Source organism: Coniophora puteana, assembly GCF_000271625.1.
Source record: "Coniophora puteana RWD-64-598 SS2 unplaced genomic scaffold CONPUscaffold_12, whole genome shotgun sequence".
NCBI classification, from domain to species: Eukaryota; Fungi; Basidiomycota; class Agaricomycetes; order Boletales; family Coniophoraceae; genus Coniophora; species Coniophora puteana.
The window spans coordinates 54,763-68,036 of record NW_006913064.1 but is presented as its reverse complement, the minus strand read 5'-3'; the positions used below and the strand labels follow the sequence as shown (position 1 = coordinate 68,036).

At 54.1% G+C, this 13,274-nt stretch overlaps 3 protein-coding genes across 3 annotated transcripts; 1 reads left to right on the top strand and 2 right to left on the bottom strand.

Moving 5' to 3' along the window:
- Nucleotides 1–937: 937 nt before the first annotated feature.
- CONPUDRAFT_62461 (uncharacterized protein) lies at nucleotides 938–3,984 on the bottom strand (the record flags this gene model as incomplete). The annotated part of the gene is made up of 9 exons (XM_007774188.1): nucleotides 938–1,599; nucleotides 1,649–1,746; nucleotides 1,846–2,312; nucleotides 2,364–2,460; nucleotides 2,514–2,689; nucleotides 2,740–2,872; nucleotides 2,925–3,153; nucleotides 3,207–3,408; nucleotides 3,463–3,984. 9 exons carry the CDS (start codon nucleotides 3,982–3,984, stop codon nucleotides 938–940), a joined length of 2,586 nt encoding a protein of 861 aa, XP_007772378.1.
- Nucleotides 3,985–4,692: 708 nt separating this feature from the next.
- On the top strand, nucleotides 4,693–8,687 carry CONPUDRAFT_75831 (uncharacterized protein; the record flags this gene model as incomplete). The annotated part of the gene is made up of 10 exons (XM_007774226.1): nucleotides 4,693–5,095; nucleotides 5,158–5,308; nucleotides 5,433–5,777; nucleotides 5,850–5,979; nucleotides 6,024–6,437; nucleotides 6,488–6,886; nucleotides 6,948–7,137; nucleotides 7,177–7,268; nucleotides 7,346–7,817; nucleotides 8,581–8,687. The coding sequence occupies 10 exons, from the start codon at nucleotides 4,693–4,695 to the stop codon at nucleotides 8,685–8,687; spliced, it is 2,703 nt and encodes a 900-aa protein (XP_007772416.1).
- Nucleotides 8,688–9,939: 1,252 nt separating this feature from the next.
- On the bottom strand, nucleotides 9,940–13,059 carry CONPUDRAFT_84274 (DEAD-domain-containing protein). Its single transcript, XM_007774269.1, has 3 exons — nucleotides 12,904–13,059; nucleotides 11,942–12,852; nucleotides 9,940–11,888 (listed from the first exon to the last, which is right to left on the bottom strand). The coding sequence occupies exons 1-3, from the start codon at nucleotides 13,001–13,003 to the stop codon at nucleotides 10,098–10,100; spliced, it is 2,802 nt and encodes a 933-aa protein (XP_007772459.1). The 5' UTR covers nucleotides 13,004–13,059; the 3' UTR covers nucleotides 9,940–10,097.
- Between the last annotated feature and the right edge of the window lie 215 nt (nucleotides 13,060–13,274).

Sequence of the window (13,274 nt, the reverse complement as noted above, 5' to 3'; positions counted from 1 at the left end):
ACGGATGTGGGAAGAGCCCTTCACACATGACAGGAGGGTGTCCCCTTGATTCCTGCCGCCCTGGTGTTTACCAGTGGGCGAAGGGGGAAACCGCTTCGGATGGACCGTCGCGGGATTACTCCCCCCCATGGCATACTAAGCTGCCTTGAGGGACTAGGATCCGCCGCGCCCCGTGGGGCTCATAACCTGACAAAGGACGATCGTGAGTATACACTAGAAGTCTATAAGAGCGCGAACTCACCGGGCAGTTAGTGTTGAAGGTTGAGTAATAGCTTGGTAGCTGATAGGCTGACGATGGTAGTCGTTCGGTGGAGAGAGAAGACTTAGATGATATTCATGGTAGCGACTGTATATATATAACAGGAGCGTGTGAAGTCACTACCGTATTCATAACTACTATATAGTCCAAATCCCACGGTAATGCAGGACGGCTACGTAAGCAGAACGTGGCCCTATGCAATGGACGCGGGGCCACACGAGTGCGTAAGCGCTTAAGGTACCACTGGGATACTAAGCGCCTGAATAGACGTATGAAGGTGATGTTTACTTGTAGACCTCTAGGAGGAACATCGCCGTACAGGAGGCTTCTGGATGAACCAATAAAGCCGTAAAGGGTCGAATACTAGACGTAAATCTGACATGGTGGGCGTAAAGCGATGCTATCATCAGGAAATCTGCACCGGCCTTATGTAGCAAAATTAAACTTTGCGACAACTTAGCAGCGCTTATGTCCGACGGTTACCTTATGCCAAAATCTCACAAGTCCAGGCGACGATACTAAGATCGAGCGAGGCTCAGAAGTTGATAGGGACTCGAAAAGCTAGCCAAGTTCATTTGCCTTTGCATAAGTGGTCTTTGATTCGTGTAAGCCCTCAGCACCACAAAAGAAGCGATAAGTTGCCGTGAACTATCATTTATCAAAGCTATGAAATAAAGGCTAAGCAATCTCGAAAGCGTGATGATCAATGAACTTGTTGAGATAGAAGCTTGCGAAAGTATCATACGACTCATAACACTTTAAGTCCTCTGGAATACGACTCGTACCGAATCGAGGAAGGAGGTGAGCAGCACGTACGAGACTGTCGATATGCACAACGTCCACCCGACGAGAGCCATTGCTATTGGCCATGGGCTGCACCACATACATGCCTGTATTTTCATCTCGCTCCTCCTCCGAGAACTCGAACCAATGGACGACGGCGCAAGGATAAACCGTCCCTTGGTACCAAAATGAAAATAGCGCGAGAACGCGCGCGATATCCATAGCTAGCGTTCCTTCGACATTTGCGTGGGTCATGAGGAAGGCACAATCGTAACGAGGCGCCTTGCCTCGCCATAGAGGGCAGGAGCGTATGCGCTCGCTCCTCATGCCCGACAGCCCGCAGATGTCGCTCGGGGCTTTGAAGACAGCACTTGCCGAATTGAAAACCTTGATGTGATCGGGGAGAGTCGGACATTCCCTGATAGGAACGGAGCGCAACGGCACGCGAGGGTCTCGGGGGTGGAGTTGTCCAAAGAGAAAGCGGCGCGTGAGTCGTTCAAGCTTAGGGACGCCTATTTCATCTGCGAGTTCCCTGATGCTCTTGGGCCGTCCTGGGCCTAGCAAAATGTTAGATAGACGCAGGATACTAAGTCCAAATTGACTTACTCGGGCGTGATGAAAGTGTAACCTCTGCGGAAAGGTCTGCTCCGTCGACAGCTTCCGAATCTTCCGGGCTCTCGTCAATAGACCGGGAATGGGGCTCTCTGAGAGAGACAGCCGTTCAGTGTGGTGGCTTCCCCCGCATTATCGAGAGCTGCTACAACTAATGGGGACATGAGATACAAGTCCTGAATGAGTGAGACAAAAACGTACGACCCTGCAAGGTTGCAAAGTCCTCTGTGAGAGGTCGAAGCATACCCCGCTCCTCGAAGCTGCGCCGGCATGCCTTCAGTTTATCCAACCGCTGGTTTGTAACCAGCATTTGTCCGAGCGCATTGAAGCAACTCGATCGGCGCCACGGCTCCTTCACAGCCTCAATATGCTTTGACTCCGTGATGGAGGAGCACAGACCATTTGGAGCACCAAATTGACGAACCAAGTGGAGGTAATGATACATGGAATGTTGGCGGGGCAGCGAAACCGTGGCTGCCACCCCGTTGTTGGTGAAGAAGTGCCGGTAATGATGAAAGCGGTCGAGGGCATCTTGAATCTCGATAAGGTCCTTGTCCGTGAGAGCATTGCGACGGACATGATAGCAGAATTCCAGAAACGCGCGAAACGTCCGTATGACATCGTCAGGAAGATGGCCTTCAAGTGCGGGGAGGTAAACCTAGAAGAAAATAAGTACTGACGACGTGCGTAAAGAACCAATGCCACACACCTTCATTAATGCCTTTGAATCGTCTCCTGTCCACTGCTTAAAATCACGACCCTCCGGAAAACGGCGAAGACCTGCAAAGGGAGCTGCGACTGCAATTCTAGGGACGAACATGTAAGCAAGAGTTCATGGCCGAAGGGCAAAGTAGCATACCGACGATCAATATCATCCATAATTTTCTTCGCCTCTGTCTTGCCGTGCTCCTGGACAAGGTACTTGCTCACCCACTCGACGAGGTGGTCCTTGAACGTTCCCTTTATGAGCTGGTGGAGGATGTCGGGCGCGAGAAGTTCATGAATGTCGGCGCGAGGAAAGTCACTCGTAAATGGCTATACGGATGTTAGTAGGATAATCGATGAATAGAAAAAGGGAGACTCACGACAACGTTAGCGATAATCCCATATGAATCCCATAACAGTGTCGGATGAAACCCTTCCACCAATGCGTCATCGTGCTCTTTACAACACAGCAGAATGTCGGGTGCGTCAAGTTCTTCGGGAAATGCAAGACAACTAAAAGGGCTGTCAGCTTCATGACCCGAAATGAAATGGGATGGATGCTTACCGGGGGCACCATCCTTGTACAACACCGGCGAGCAGAACCTGCTCGGGGTAATCTGCTATATAAGGCCCTATACCCCAGATCACTCGCCGGTGATAGCCATCGCCAAAACGTACAACCTCAGATTTTGACATGCCGGGCTTGAAGACGCTCAAGATCGTTGCGAGCGAGCAGTGATAAAGCTGACGTCGGAAGTGGCGAAACTGGGGGTCGGAATTATAAGTCTTGTTGGCTATGGAATAGAATTAGTTTCGCTTTGCTGGAATGAACCGGAGGAGCACTTACTTTTCGGAACAGACAAAAATCCGACAAGAGCGACAGCATCATGATGAGCTCGTCGTGTTTTGTTGTGTACATTTCCGAGGGAGATATAGAGAGGATAATACTCCGTGTGCCCGGTAGCAACAGACACAGTGGTCTTGTCGCTACCTAGGATGAATGGCACGAACATTGCTCCATGGTTGTCAGGGTCTTGAGCGATCTGATCCTATAGTAGCGAATACATTAATGAACAATATGCACAGAATTAAAAAATACGCACAGCCTGGTCCCAAGCCCAGTCGCCCGAGAAAAGGTTCTCATAATGACGAGCACCTGATTCGTCATAGTCACGGAATGGGGTAAGGTCGAGGTGTTCATGCAAGTCTGGCCGCGCAATCATCTGCTTGAGGACTTCGCGGGGGTCTCGAAACCAAACGTCATATTTGGCCTTCATCCATGGAGGGACATAACCACGTGGTCGAGGACCTTGATAGGTGACGTCGAATGATTGCCAGGGGATGTCGCCATTCTCGATGAAGTCAATAGTGCGATACATAGTCTTGTGGTCGCGGAAGGGTGCGCTTGAGCCAGCGGGCATTGAAGCACTCCAGATTTTGCAGAGTAAATCGATATGCCCAGCCGACGTCTGCGACTGGCGGTAGAGAAGGTCGACAGTTTCAAATTGAAGCTGGTTCTTGAAGGGGAAGTAGTCTGTTGGCAGGCGCTGAGGTGGTGGTAATGGTGGGGTATCAGACGGGAGGAACTCTCCATTGGGGGAGCATTTTCGCGCTGCTAGAGGCATTAGAAGTAATCATCACAAAAACGCGAGAAACGTACCAGTCAAAAACTTGTGAAAAACGCGTCGTACTGGCCCTAATTCCACAACCTCTCCAGCACTATTGTCAGCTTCATCTTCATCGTCTTCTTGTAGCTGCTCAGCTGAAAGGAGAGGTGAGGGTGGTGGTGGTGATGTACTTAAGAACGTCCGGAAGGATTGAGGAGATTGAGGGGATTGGGGACTGGAGACAGGCTGCTGTGGTGACGGAAATGGTGTTGGACTTGGAGCTGGAGATGGAAACTGACAGGGTGGTGGTGAAGAAGGTGGGAGCAGAGGAGAGAGGTTTGGTGGTGGAGGTGGCAGTGGGGAGCCTGGCGCCCTTGACTGAGGAAGGGTTGGGATGGAGCTTGGTGCCGGCTGGTGGTGTCGACGATGGCGGATGATATTCTGGTGGGCTGACCTCACATGTTGAGTGTAGCCAGATTCGTTTGCGAGGACACGTCGGCACCCTTTGTAAGGGCAAACCGGCATGGTAGAGGTGTGAATAAGAACACGGCGTAAGCTGTGACGTGTCTAGCAAGGCAAGTCGGGTTAGTGCAGGGCTCCTCAAAGTACCACCGAACGTTTCCCACCTTTACTTCCGGCTCTGAAAAATTTGCCACCGTTCTTTCCCGTACCGTTTTTCCAAACCAGCCTAGACATCCTTCCAGTCCCATTGCCAGCTGTACCCTCATGTCCGACCGACCCACTACACGCTCCAACACTCGTACTCGGACCAGCACTACCGAGAGTGAACCAACCACTCAAGAACAGGCTCAAGTTCTGCCGAAGAGAAAGACGCGCAAGGATCTCAAAGCAGAAGCTCAGCAGCGTGTTGAGGAGCAAACCAAGGATATAGAACAAGCCAAGGACAAGGTCGCCGCTATTGAAGCCAACATGCAGAAGAGGCAGAATGCCCCGCCGAAGCCAAAGCCGAAGCTGAGAACGTCGAAGATGCCATCTACACAGGCAACAACAACTGGTCAGCTGGGCGGAGGCTCGCTAGTAGTTGACAAGCCTACCTCTGCTTCAATTGTAGTGAGGCCTGCTAGTGTCGTTGAGCCTACCAGCGAAGCTCAGGCCAGTGATCTAGAAGGTGGGAGTTAGTAACTGTAGCCTCAGTCTACTCGTGTTGTTACTCACATTCGACAACTGCAGTTGGCCGTGGACCGAAGGGAAGGAAGACAAGAGATGAGCAAACAGCGATGCGTAAGGACATCGAAACTAGACGCAAACAGCACACCATGGAGAACGAGGCAGCCCTCCATCAGAAGCCAACCAAGAATGGCAACGTGAAAGCCAATGCTATGTGAGTTCCTCGTCGTGCCTTTCTCACCAACTGCCATTATCATTCACGATTGTCCTTCTGTCATGCTCCTGCAACTTTCCGAACTCACTCTACATTGGCGTGACCTCGCGTTGGAATATTACAGCCAACCGAAGACCTTCCAGCTCAAGACCATTTCCCGTGTCTCAAGCTGGACTGCACGTGTCCCCACTGATGCTCGGTCTGGGCTCACCACCGAGTCTTCTTGTCCTTGTTCTGTGGTCTCGACTTCAAGCAGATCAGCCCTCACAGCTGCCACTTCAATTTCATCATCGTCTTCTAAATCCGCCGCATCAGAATCTGTTCAAGTCTCCGTTGCAGACCCAAACACCGCCCAGAACAAGGTAGCAACGACACCGAGGAGGTTCCCAGCCTTCGCGATGATGTTGACGCTGGCATCATCGCGCATGAGCGAGATTTTATCGGAGTTCAGAACCGTCGCATCCAAGAGGTGCGTTATTGAATTATGGTATTAATTTACCTGTTATCTTACTCAGGTTTAGTGCTCTGTCTCCTCCATCAGGCGCCAATCCTCGAATGAAGACCTTGTCCCTACATCCACACAGGCTCAGGCTACTCCGCCCGAAAACCAGCCCGTTTCCCTCAAGAGGAGCCTCACCGAGGCACTTGCCTCTGAAGATGAAAATGATGAGGTTCGTGCATTTCCATTTCGAGAGCCATTACTAACCTTCTGCAGACCCTCTCAAAGGAGCGGCCATATTTTGAGGAGTCCCCTTTTGTCCCAGAGGATGCTGGCGATAGGACCATCACCAAAGAAGCCGTGGACCCCTCCGAGAACCAGGACAACAACGTAAACAGCGCCATGGATGAAGACATTGGCCCCAAGGGGTTGGAGGGAAACGAAGATGAAGAAATGGACCAGTGCGGACCTGACGGTGGTGAGCAGGACGGGCTCCAAGAGACAGTCACACTGGCAGCCAGCCAGTCGGAGCTCAACAACGGCGCGATGGACGAGCAAAGCCACGACCAGGGCGGCGATCCGGATGACGCAATGGAAGCTGAGCTAGAGGACCAGAGTACAACTTTATCTTCCCGCGACGAAGCCCCGGGTATGCGTACATCTGACAGCCTCCCACACACGACTCAGACGGTATGTGATTTACTCCTTTTTTCTCTCAGATTTTGATTGTTGCTTCTCAGATGCACGCGAAGGCATCAACGACGCAGGTCCGTCCCCAGAAGCGCACAAAGCACACGCCAAAGCCCATCAGCTCCACCACCCTGCCACATATCCAACAGTTATCCTCTTGTCGACCGGCTTCCCACCAAGTGGCCAGCGCACCGGCTTCTTCGGGTGCCGCCGACACTGTCAAAGTCAACGCACCCATCAAGGGCAAGAAGTACTGCATGGACGACCTGCCACCCGGTGCTCGCAACGAACAAAAATTCTCAGGCAACTTCATTCCAACCGTCTGCATGTACTACGGTGCCCAAGATGCCGACCTTGTTTGGAAGGACGATGGACTCGCGGAGTTGGTGAAGAATATCTGGCGCGTGGTATATGGTTATGCCATTCCTCCCGAGTACCTTCCAGCGGTCGTGAGTCTCGTACGTATCCTATTTCGTCTCACATGAATTTTCCTGATGCTTTCCGGGATAGACTGTTGACCGCCTATACCTATGGCGCAATAACTTCAGCTCTACCGCTGTCTCCGCTCTCCTTTTTGTCTTCTCGGGCAGTGATGTCACCGAGGAGGAGGAGCGCCTCGCCTTATCTCAGCAGCTCCACACCCAGAATGCCTTTATTTACGAGAAGTTCAAGGATGGGCAGCCCTTCGGGACATTTCTGGGTTCGTATTTCCTCATGGTGCTCTCTTGTCATTTCCAAGCCATTCAGGGCTTTGTTCGGGTTCCCGGTTTGGCACATGTGCATGAGCCGGATTATGTTCCGTCTGGAGCTGTCGCATTGGCTGCTGCAGCTGTAGGTCTCACGTTTTACCGGTCCGAATTGTTACTAACTATACTTAGTGCTGCCGAGCACTTGATATGAACATACAGGGCAAGCTTGGGAACGTTGGCGGTGCACTGGAACGCACCATTCGCGCGGGATGCTCTGCCAACAGCGAGGGGTTCGCTAAGGCGAAGAAATTCATCGCGCAAGCCAATGCCAGTACCAAGGGGCCGAAGAAGCCGAAGAAGGGCAAAGCGAAGAGGACCAAGGGCAAGGAGAGGCAGCCCATCGGCAGCAATGCCAGCGACAACGATGACGTGGCCGAGGCTCAACCTCAAGTCACTGCCTCCGAGACTCCCGCTGCGCCCTCTCCCCCCACCCCGCTTCCCTTCTCGAAAGACCACTACGGCAAACTGGTCAAGAAGTTCTACAAGTACGCTCTCGACATGGGCGCGGAACGCATCATCGAGGCGTTCACCGCATCTGGCGAGGTCATCCAGCGCGACGATTCGGAAAGCGAGGATTTAGATGTCGACGACGCCGAGGGATCGTCCGACGACAATTTCCTCGTGCTCAATTGTTCGTATTGTCTTTCTATAGTCTTGAACGCATGCTCACGTACGGTTTGAGCAGGATGCATGAGCCCTTCCGCACGCGATCGCTTCCTTGAACCTCTATCATACTTCTTATCTGCATACTTTCTCTTCTTTTAATACAGCTTATTGTACCTTTGCAACTCCTCGACTCCCTTATTGCGCCTTACGACTTATATAGATGTTTCTAGTAGCACCCAATGATACTAATGGTTAGACTTACTACGCCTTTTAATGCATCTTTTCCCCTTTCCGGAATGCGTGATGATGAGGAAGGTTGCAATAAGATCATCCTAGTTTGCTCACAAGTATGTCTAAGTTCCTCATAAGATCACTCCCGCCAGGGGAATCAGCTGCCCCCTATCTCATTTGCAGCATAAATAAGTTTGAGGTTCATTCTGGAAAGCGACGGAAAAGAGGGAGGAAAGCGTACATGCGTCTTATTTCAAGTAGGTTCAACTCAGACCACAAGTATGTATCAGCTTATTAGCCTTCGTACTTATTCGGTACCTTTCGAGCCGCGTCTCGCGGTAAGTTGCCAGATAAGGAAGGTGCAGAAATCCTGATGATGTAGCTCCACAAACATTGTGATCATGCAGATGGGTACAGGACTTCTGATGACTTTGAGTACACAGCATGTTGGAGATTCATCAGTAGTATAGAACCAAACTGGGAGAGCTTTGTACAGTACAAAACGTGACACAGTATATGACTTCATCGGCCCGTATTTTCTCTGATACTGTCCTTAGCTAGCTCGGGAGCAGGGCTCTGTATCTTCTACATAGGGTTTAGGGGGGACAAGCGAACTATTGGTGATAAAAACATCTTGAAAGATGCGCCACTAGCAAATATTTGATGTTGACGGCGGGTGTAATAAATCATTGGGCGTAGTCCCAACGAATGACCTTGATCATTCTTTGATTGCAACGCCTGCGCTTGCGTTCCATTCCAGTGTCCGATTATTTTCCTGATCAAAGTCGCCATTTCAGATTGCCGCTTCAGGGCACACCAACTTAACGCAGTTTTGGAACATGATGGAAAAGCTCCATGGAAATGACAGGAACACACGCCACAAGCGCTTCACGGTAAAAAGCAAGCAGTGGTAAACAGAACACGGGAACGGTTACGTCGGACAATATGACGAAGTGATGCTACGTATCAGAGATGTTACGGGAGCACTCCTGATGCTCCGGAGGTGGCACACCGAAATTTTAGGCACATGTCCTTCGTTGTACGTGGCTTGCACCTCTTTCTACCGGCAGGTGTAGATTAGACAGAGCCGTATCAGCATACTTTATTACATAGTATTTTATCCTGACCGTTTGGCGATGTGCTTTGCTATGAGGCAAAGGGTTCATTGGCTAAAGTAATAACGCTTAGCGTGTATTCAAAACCCAGGAGCACAGTATGACTAGCGACTCGGACCAAACCCGCCCGCTCCTCGATACGTCCACGCAACCGCCCGCTTCACCCCAACGTTCGGAAACCTTGAGCTCCCCCTAGCTGGGAATGAAATGCCTGCCGCGGTACGTACAACCTTCTCAATCTCATGACATTCCTATTTTCCTCTTTTCCCTTCTATTTCTTCTTCTCGCAGCGACGCACCCTTTCCTGTACAAAGAACCCAACGAAGAACGCCCACAGTCAGAATCTATTTACCATACGATTACTTATATAACATCTATCGCTCAATGCCGTCGTATACCACCACGAAGCCCTCACGTCCACACTCTTCGCGCGTAGATTAGACACCCCGGCCACCAGCGTCGAAGGCGGCTCTTCATTTTCAGTTCTCTACATTACGCTCTTCGCTTCCATGCAACAGTCTTTTACCACTACGTTGTATTCAAATATCGTCTACCATAGGGCACAACCCCCGAGGACAACAAAGGTATAGAGGTCCACAAGGCTCACGGTGTATACAATTACAATGCGGTCATCCACGAGTGCGGCTAGTGCTTATAATATACGACATGTCAGTGTAGTTTCCCGGCTTCTGAGTGGGTTTATCTTACCACTTCACTCAGTCACATTGTCCAACGACCCATCGGACGAACTGTAGTGACCAGAGGATGGATGATATAATGCAAAACACGCCAAGTTCAGTATATTATACACTTGGCTATAGCTAGGGTGGGGTGATAAGTGATAAATGATAAATGATAAGTAACAAAGCAAGTTCTATCTAAGTTGTATGCGAATTAACCCGAATGTACAGTAGTAGATCGATAGCAATAACCGCGTGGAACAGCGTCAGACTTCAAGATTAGAAGTCCCCGCCGTCGTCCCCTCCGCCGCGCCTCTGCATGCGCCCCCCGGTCGCGCTGTTCGCGCCGTACGCGCCGCGCACATCGAACCGCCGCGTGCGCCCGTCGCCTGCGTACCGGTCCTTCACCTCGTCGCGCCGCGGGGCGCTGCCGCCACCGCTATAAGGCGCACGCGAGGCGTTGCCGCCGCCGCCGCTGTAAGGCGCACGCGAGGCATTACCACCGCCGCCGCTGTAGGGTGCACGTGGCGGCCGGCTGCTGTTGCCATATCGCTCGCGGCTCGTATTCGTGTTCGCTGAGCCGTAGCGCTCGCCGCGGTACGACGAGGGGTCGTCGCGCAGGCGCATCCTGTCGTCGCTGCCGCTGTCGTTCTGGTACCCGTATCCGTCCCTGTCCCTGTTCCCGCCCCGGGAAGAGGAGTACGGCGCGATCTCGGCGTCCTGGTGGCGCGGTCCCTCGGACTCGCGCCCGTCGCGGATGGCCTGTCGGCCGCGGCCCATCCAGTGCGGGGGCTTCTTGTCGCCGCCGCCGCCGTAGCCACCGCTGGTGCTGCTACTGCCGAATCTGCTGCCGCCCTTGCGCGCCTTTGACCTTGAATCGTCGGACGAGTTGAAATGCTTCGTGCGTCCATCGGAGAAGCCCACGCGCTGGAGGAACGCCTCAGAGACGAACGGCGGCGCCTCGAGCCCGCCGGCGGCGACGGCCCAGTCCTTGAGGCCCTCGACGACGTTGCCCTTCTGCACGCGGAGCTCGTGCGACTTGGGCACGTAGTACCCAAGGAGCGATGCGAACGCCTCGCGCGCATCCTGCGGGTCCGCGTCCGCCTGTGCGCGCGCGATGCGCGTGAGCAGGTTCTCGCGCTCGATGCGCGGGTGCGCTGCGGCCGGGTACGCTTGGGGCGCGAGGCGGCCGTGCGGCTCGCGCTCCCCGCCTCGCTCCTTCCTGATGTACTGCTGCGGTCTACCGGCCTTGACGTGTCCAAAGAACTTGGCGGCCGTGTCCGGATCGTCGTCGAACGCGCGCGCCATGTCCTCGACCTGCCGCGCCATCTCGGCGCTCGTCACGGGGCGCATGGGCACCTCGGTGAGCTGCCATGTTACGAAGCCGATTTCCCAGGGGAGGAGCACGAGGTCGCCGCGGCCGACGACGCCCTCAGCGGCGCCTTGTCGGCCTGTGCGCCCGACGCGGTGCACGTACTGGTCCGGCGAGCCGGGCATGCCGACCTGCACGACGCGCGTGACGCCGGGGTAGTCGACGCCGCGCGCAGAGACGTCAGATGTGATGAGGACGGAGGCGCCGGACTTGTCCGAGCGGAAGAGGTCCGAGGTCTTGGAGCGCTCGCGCTGCTGGAGCTTGCTGTGGATCTCGTACACGTTCGTGCGCTCGCCGGCGGGGAGCACGTCCTTGGCGATCCGGCGGACGGTGGACGCGAAGAGCTGCGTCATCTTCGTCGTGGGCAGGAACACGATGGTCTTGCTGCGGCCCGGGTGCGTGAGCTGGTCGTGCGCGAGCACGCGCATGAGATGCGGGATCTGCTCGGCGGCGCTGGGGAGCACGGTGTGGTACTGCGGGACGTGCGCGTGCACGGGCGAGTCCGAGGCGGGGACGACGTCGATGAACTTGTGGTCGGGCTTGAGGAAGTTTCGTGCGACCTGGCGGACACCACGGGAAATGGTCGCGCTGAACAGGAGGGTCTGTCGCTCGGAGGGGGGAGCAAGCGCGGAGATAATGGCGTCGAGGTCGTCGCGGAAACCCATGTCGAGGAGGGTATCGGCTTCGTCGAGGATGAGCTACAGTAAATGCAAGTGAGCGAAGGAGTGGCTACAGAGGATAGATGACGCACCATCTTGCACTTCTCAATCCCATGCTTGAAATCCGGCTCGTTCTCGATGAGATCGCGCAGCCGTCCAGGAGTGCCGACGACGATATCCCGTCTGCCCTTCATCCAGTCGCGCATCTGCATCCGCTTGCTGCCGCCACCATAGAACAACCTGACCTCGAAGTCCTTGTGGTGCTGGGTGAGCCTCAGCGCCGTGTTCGCGATCTGCGTTGCCAGTTCGCGCGTGGGCGAGATGATGAGGGCGCCCGCGTGCTCGCGCGTGAACTGTCTGCGCACGCGACCAGCGAGGTGCTTCTCGGTGACAAAGCCGGCGTCGCGCACGGCCTGCTTGGCGTGGTGCTCGATTGCGTTGAGGCGGTGTTCGATGGCGGGAATGACGAAAGCAAAGGTCTTGCCGGTACCGGTTTTGGCGCGCGCGAGGATGTCGCAGGCGCCGTCGTTGTCCGAGTCCGAGTGGTTATGTGCCGATGGGGTGAGTTGCCGTTCCATTTCCTCTTCGCTGTCCTCTACCTCGACTGCGTCCTTGTCCTGGGGCTGGGTGAGCTTTGGAGAGCGGACGAGGCCGGGGAGGAGGGAGAGAACGGCGTCTTGGATGGGGGTCATGTGTTCGAGGGCGAAGGGTTTAACCGTGAGTGCTTTGAGGGTCGGGTAGGAGAGGCGACCTTTGAGTGAGCGGAAGGTTGGCTTTTCCTCTGCGAGAAGCTCCTCCTTGGAGAGAACAGGCAACGATGAGGACGAGTCCGCATCAGCTTGAGACTCTGCCGGGGGAGAGGAAGAGGAAGATAAGGCGCCCTCTGGCTCGTTTTCAGAGACGGCGTCGACATCTTCCTCCACAGCAGGAGCGAGCTTGGGTGGTGCCTCTGCAGCTGCAGTGGCTGAAGACTGGTGGCGACGCGATGAAAGAGACCCTACGTCTTTGCAGAAAATGTCAGCTCGCGGAAGTTTTTCAAGTTCGCCGAACGTACCAGGACGAGATGGGTTGTGTCTGGCCAATGAGTGGAGGGTGCGGTGTGCTGGACATCGCAAGGACGTCCTGCACGCACGCAGAAAAAGAAAAGAGGACATGCGATGGCCTCTTCAACAAGTGAACCAAGCAAAATCCCGACAAAAGTGTCCCAGTTTCTCGACGAAGAAAAAGGTAAGCAGTCTAAAACTTACGCGTGTCCTATAAAAGCAATTTGCCTCCCGTGACTCTGAGCGCGCTTTAGGCAACTTGTGCCCACGGTCTCATTTAATTCCCACGAGTACATGCCGGCTCCGTCCCGACAAGTCAGATCAGCGTCATCGAATCGGAAGGAGATCGCTGACAAAATCCCCAGTGCCCTTGCAGAAAACA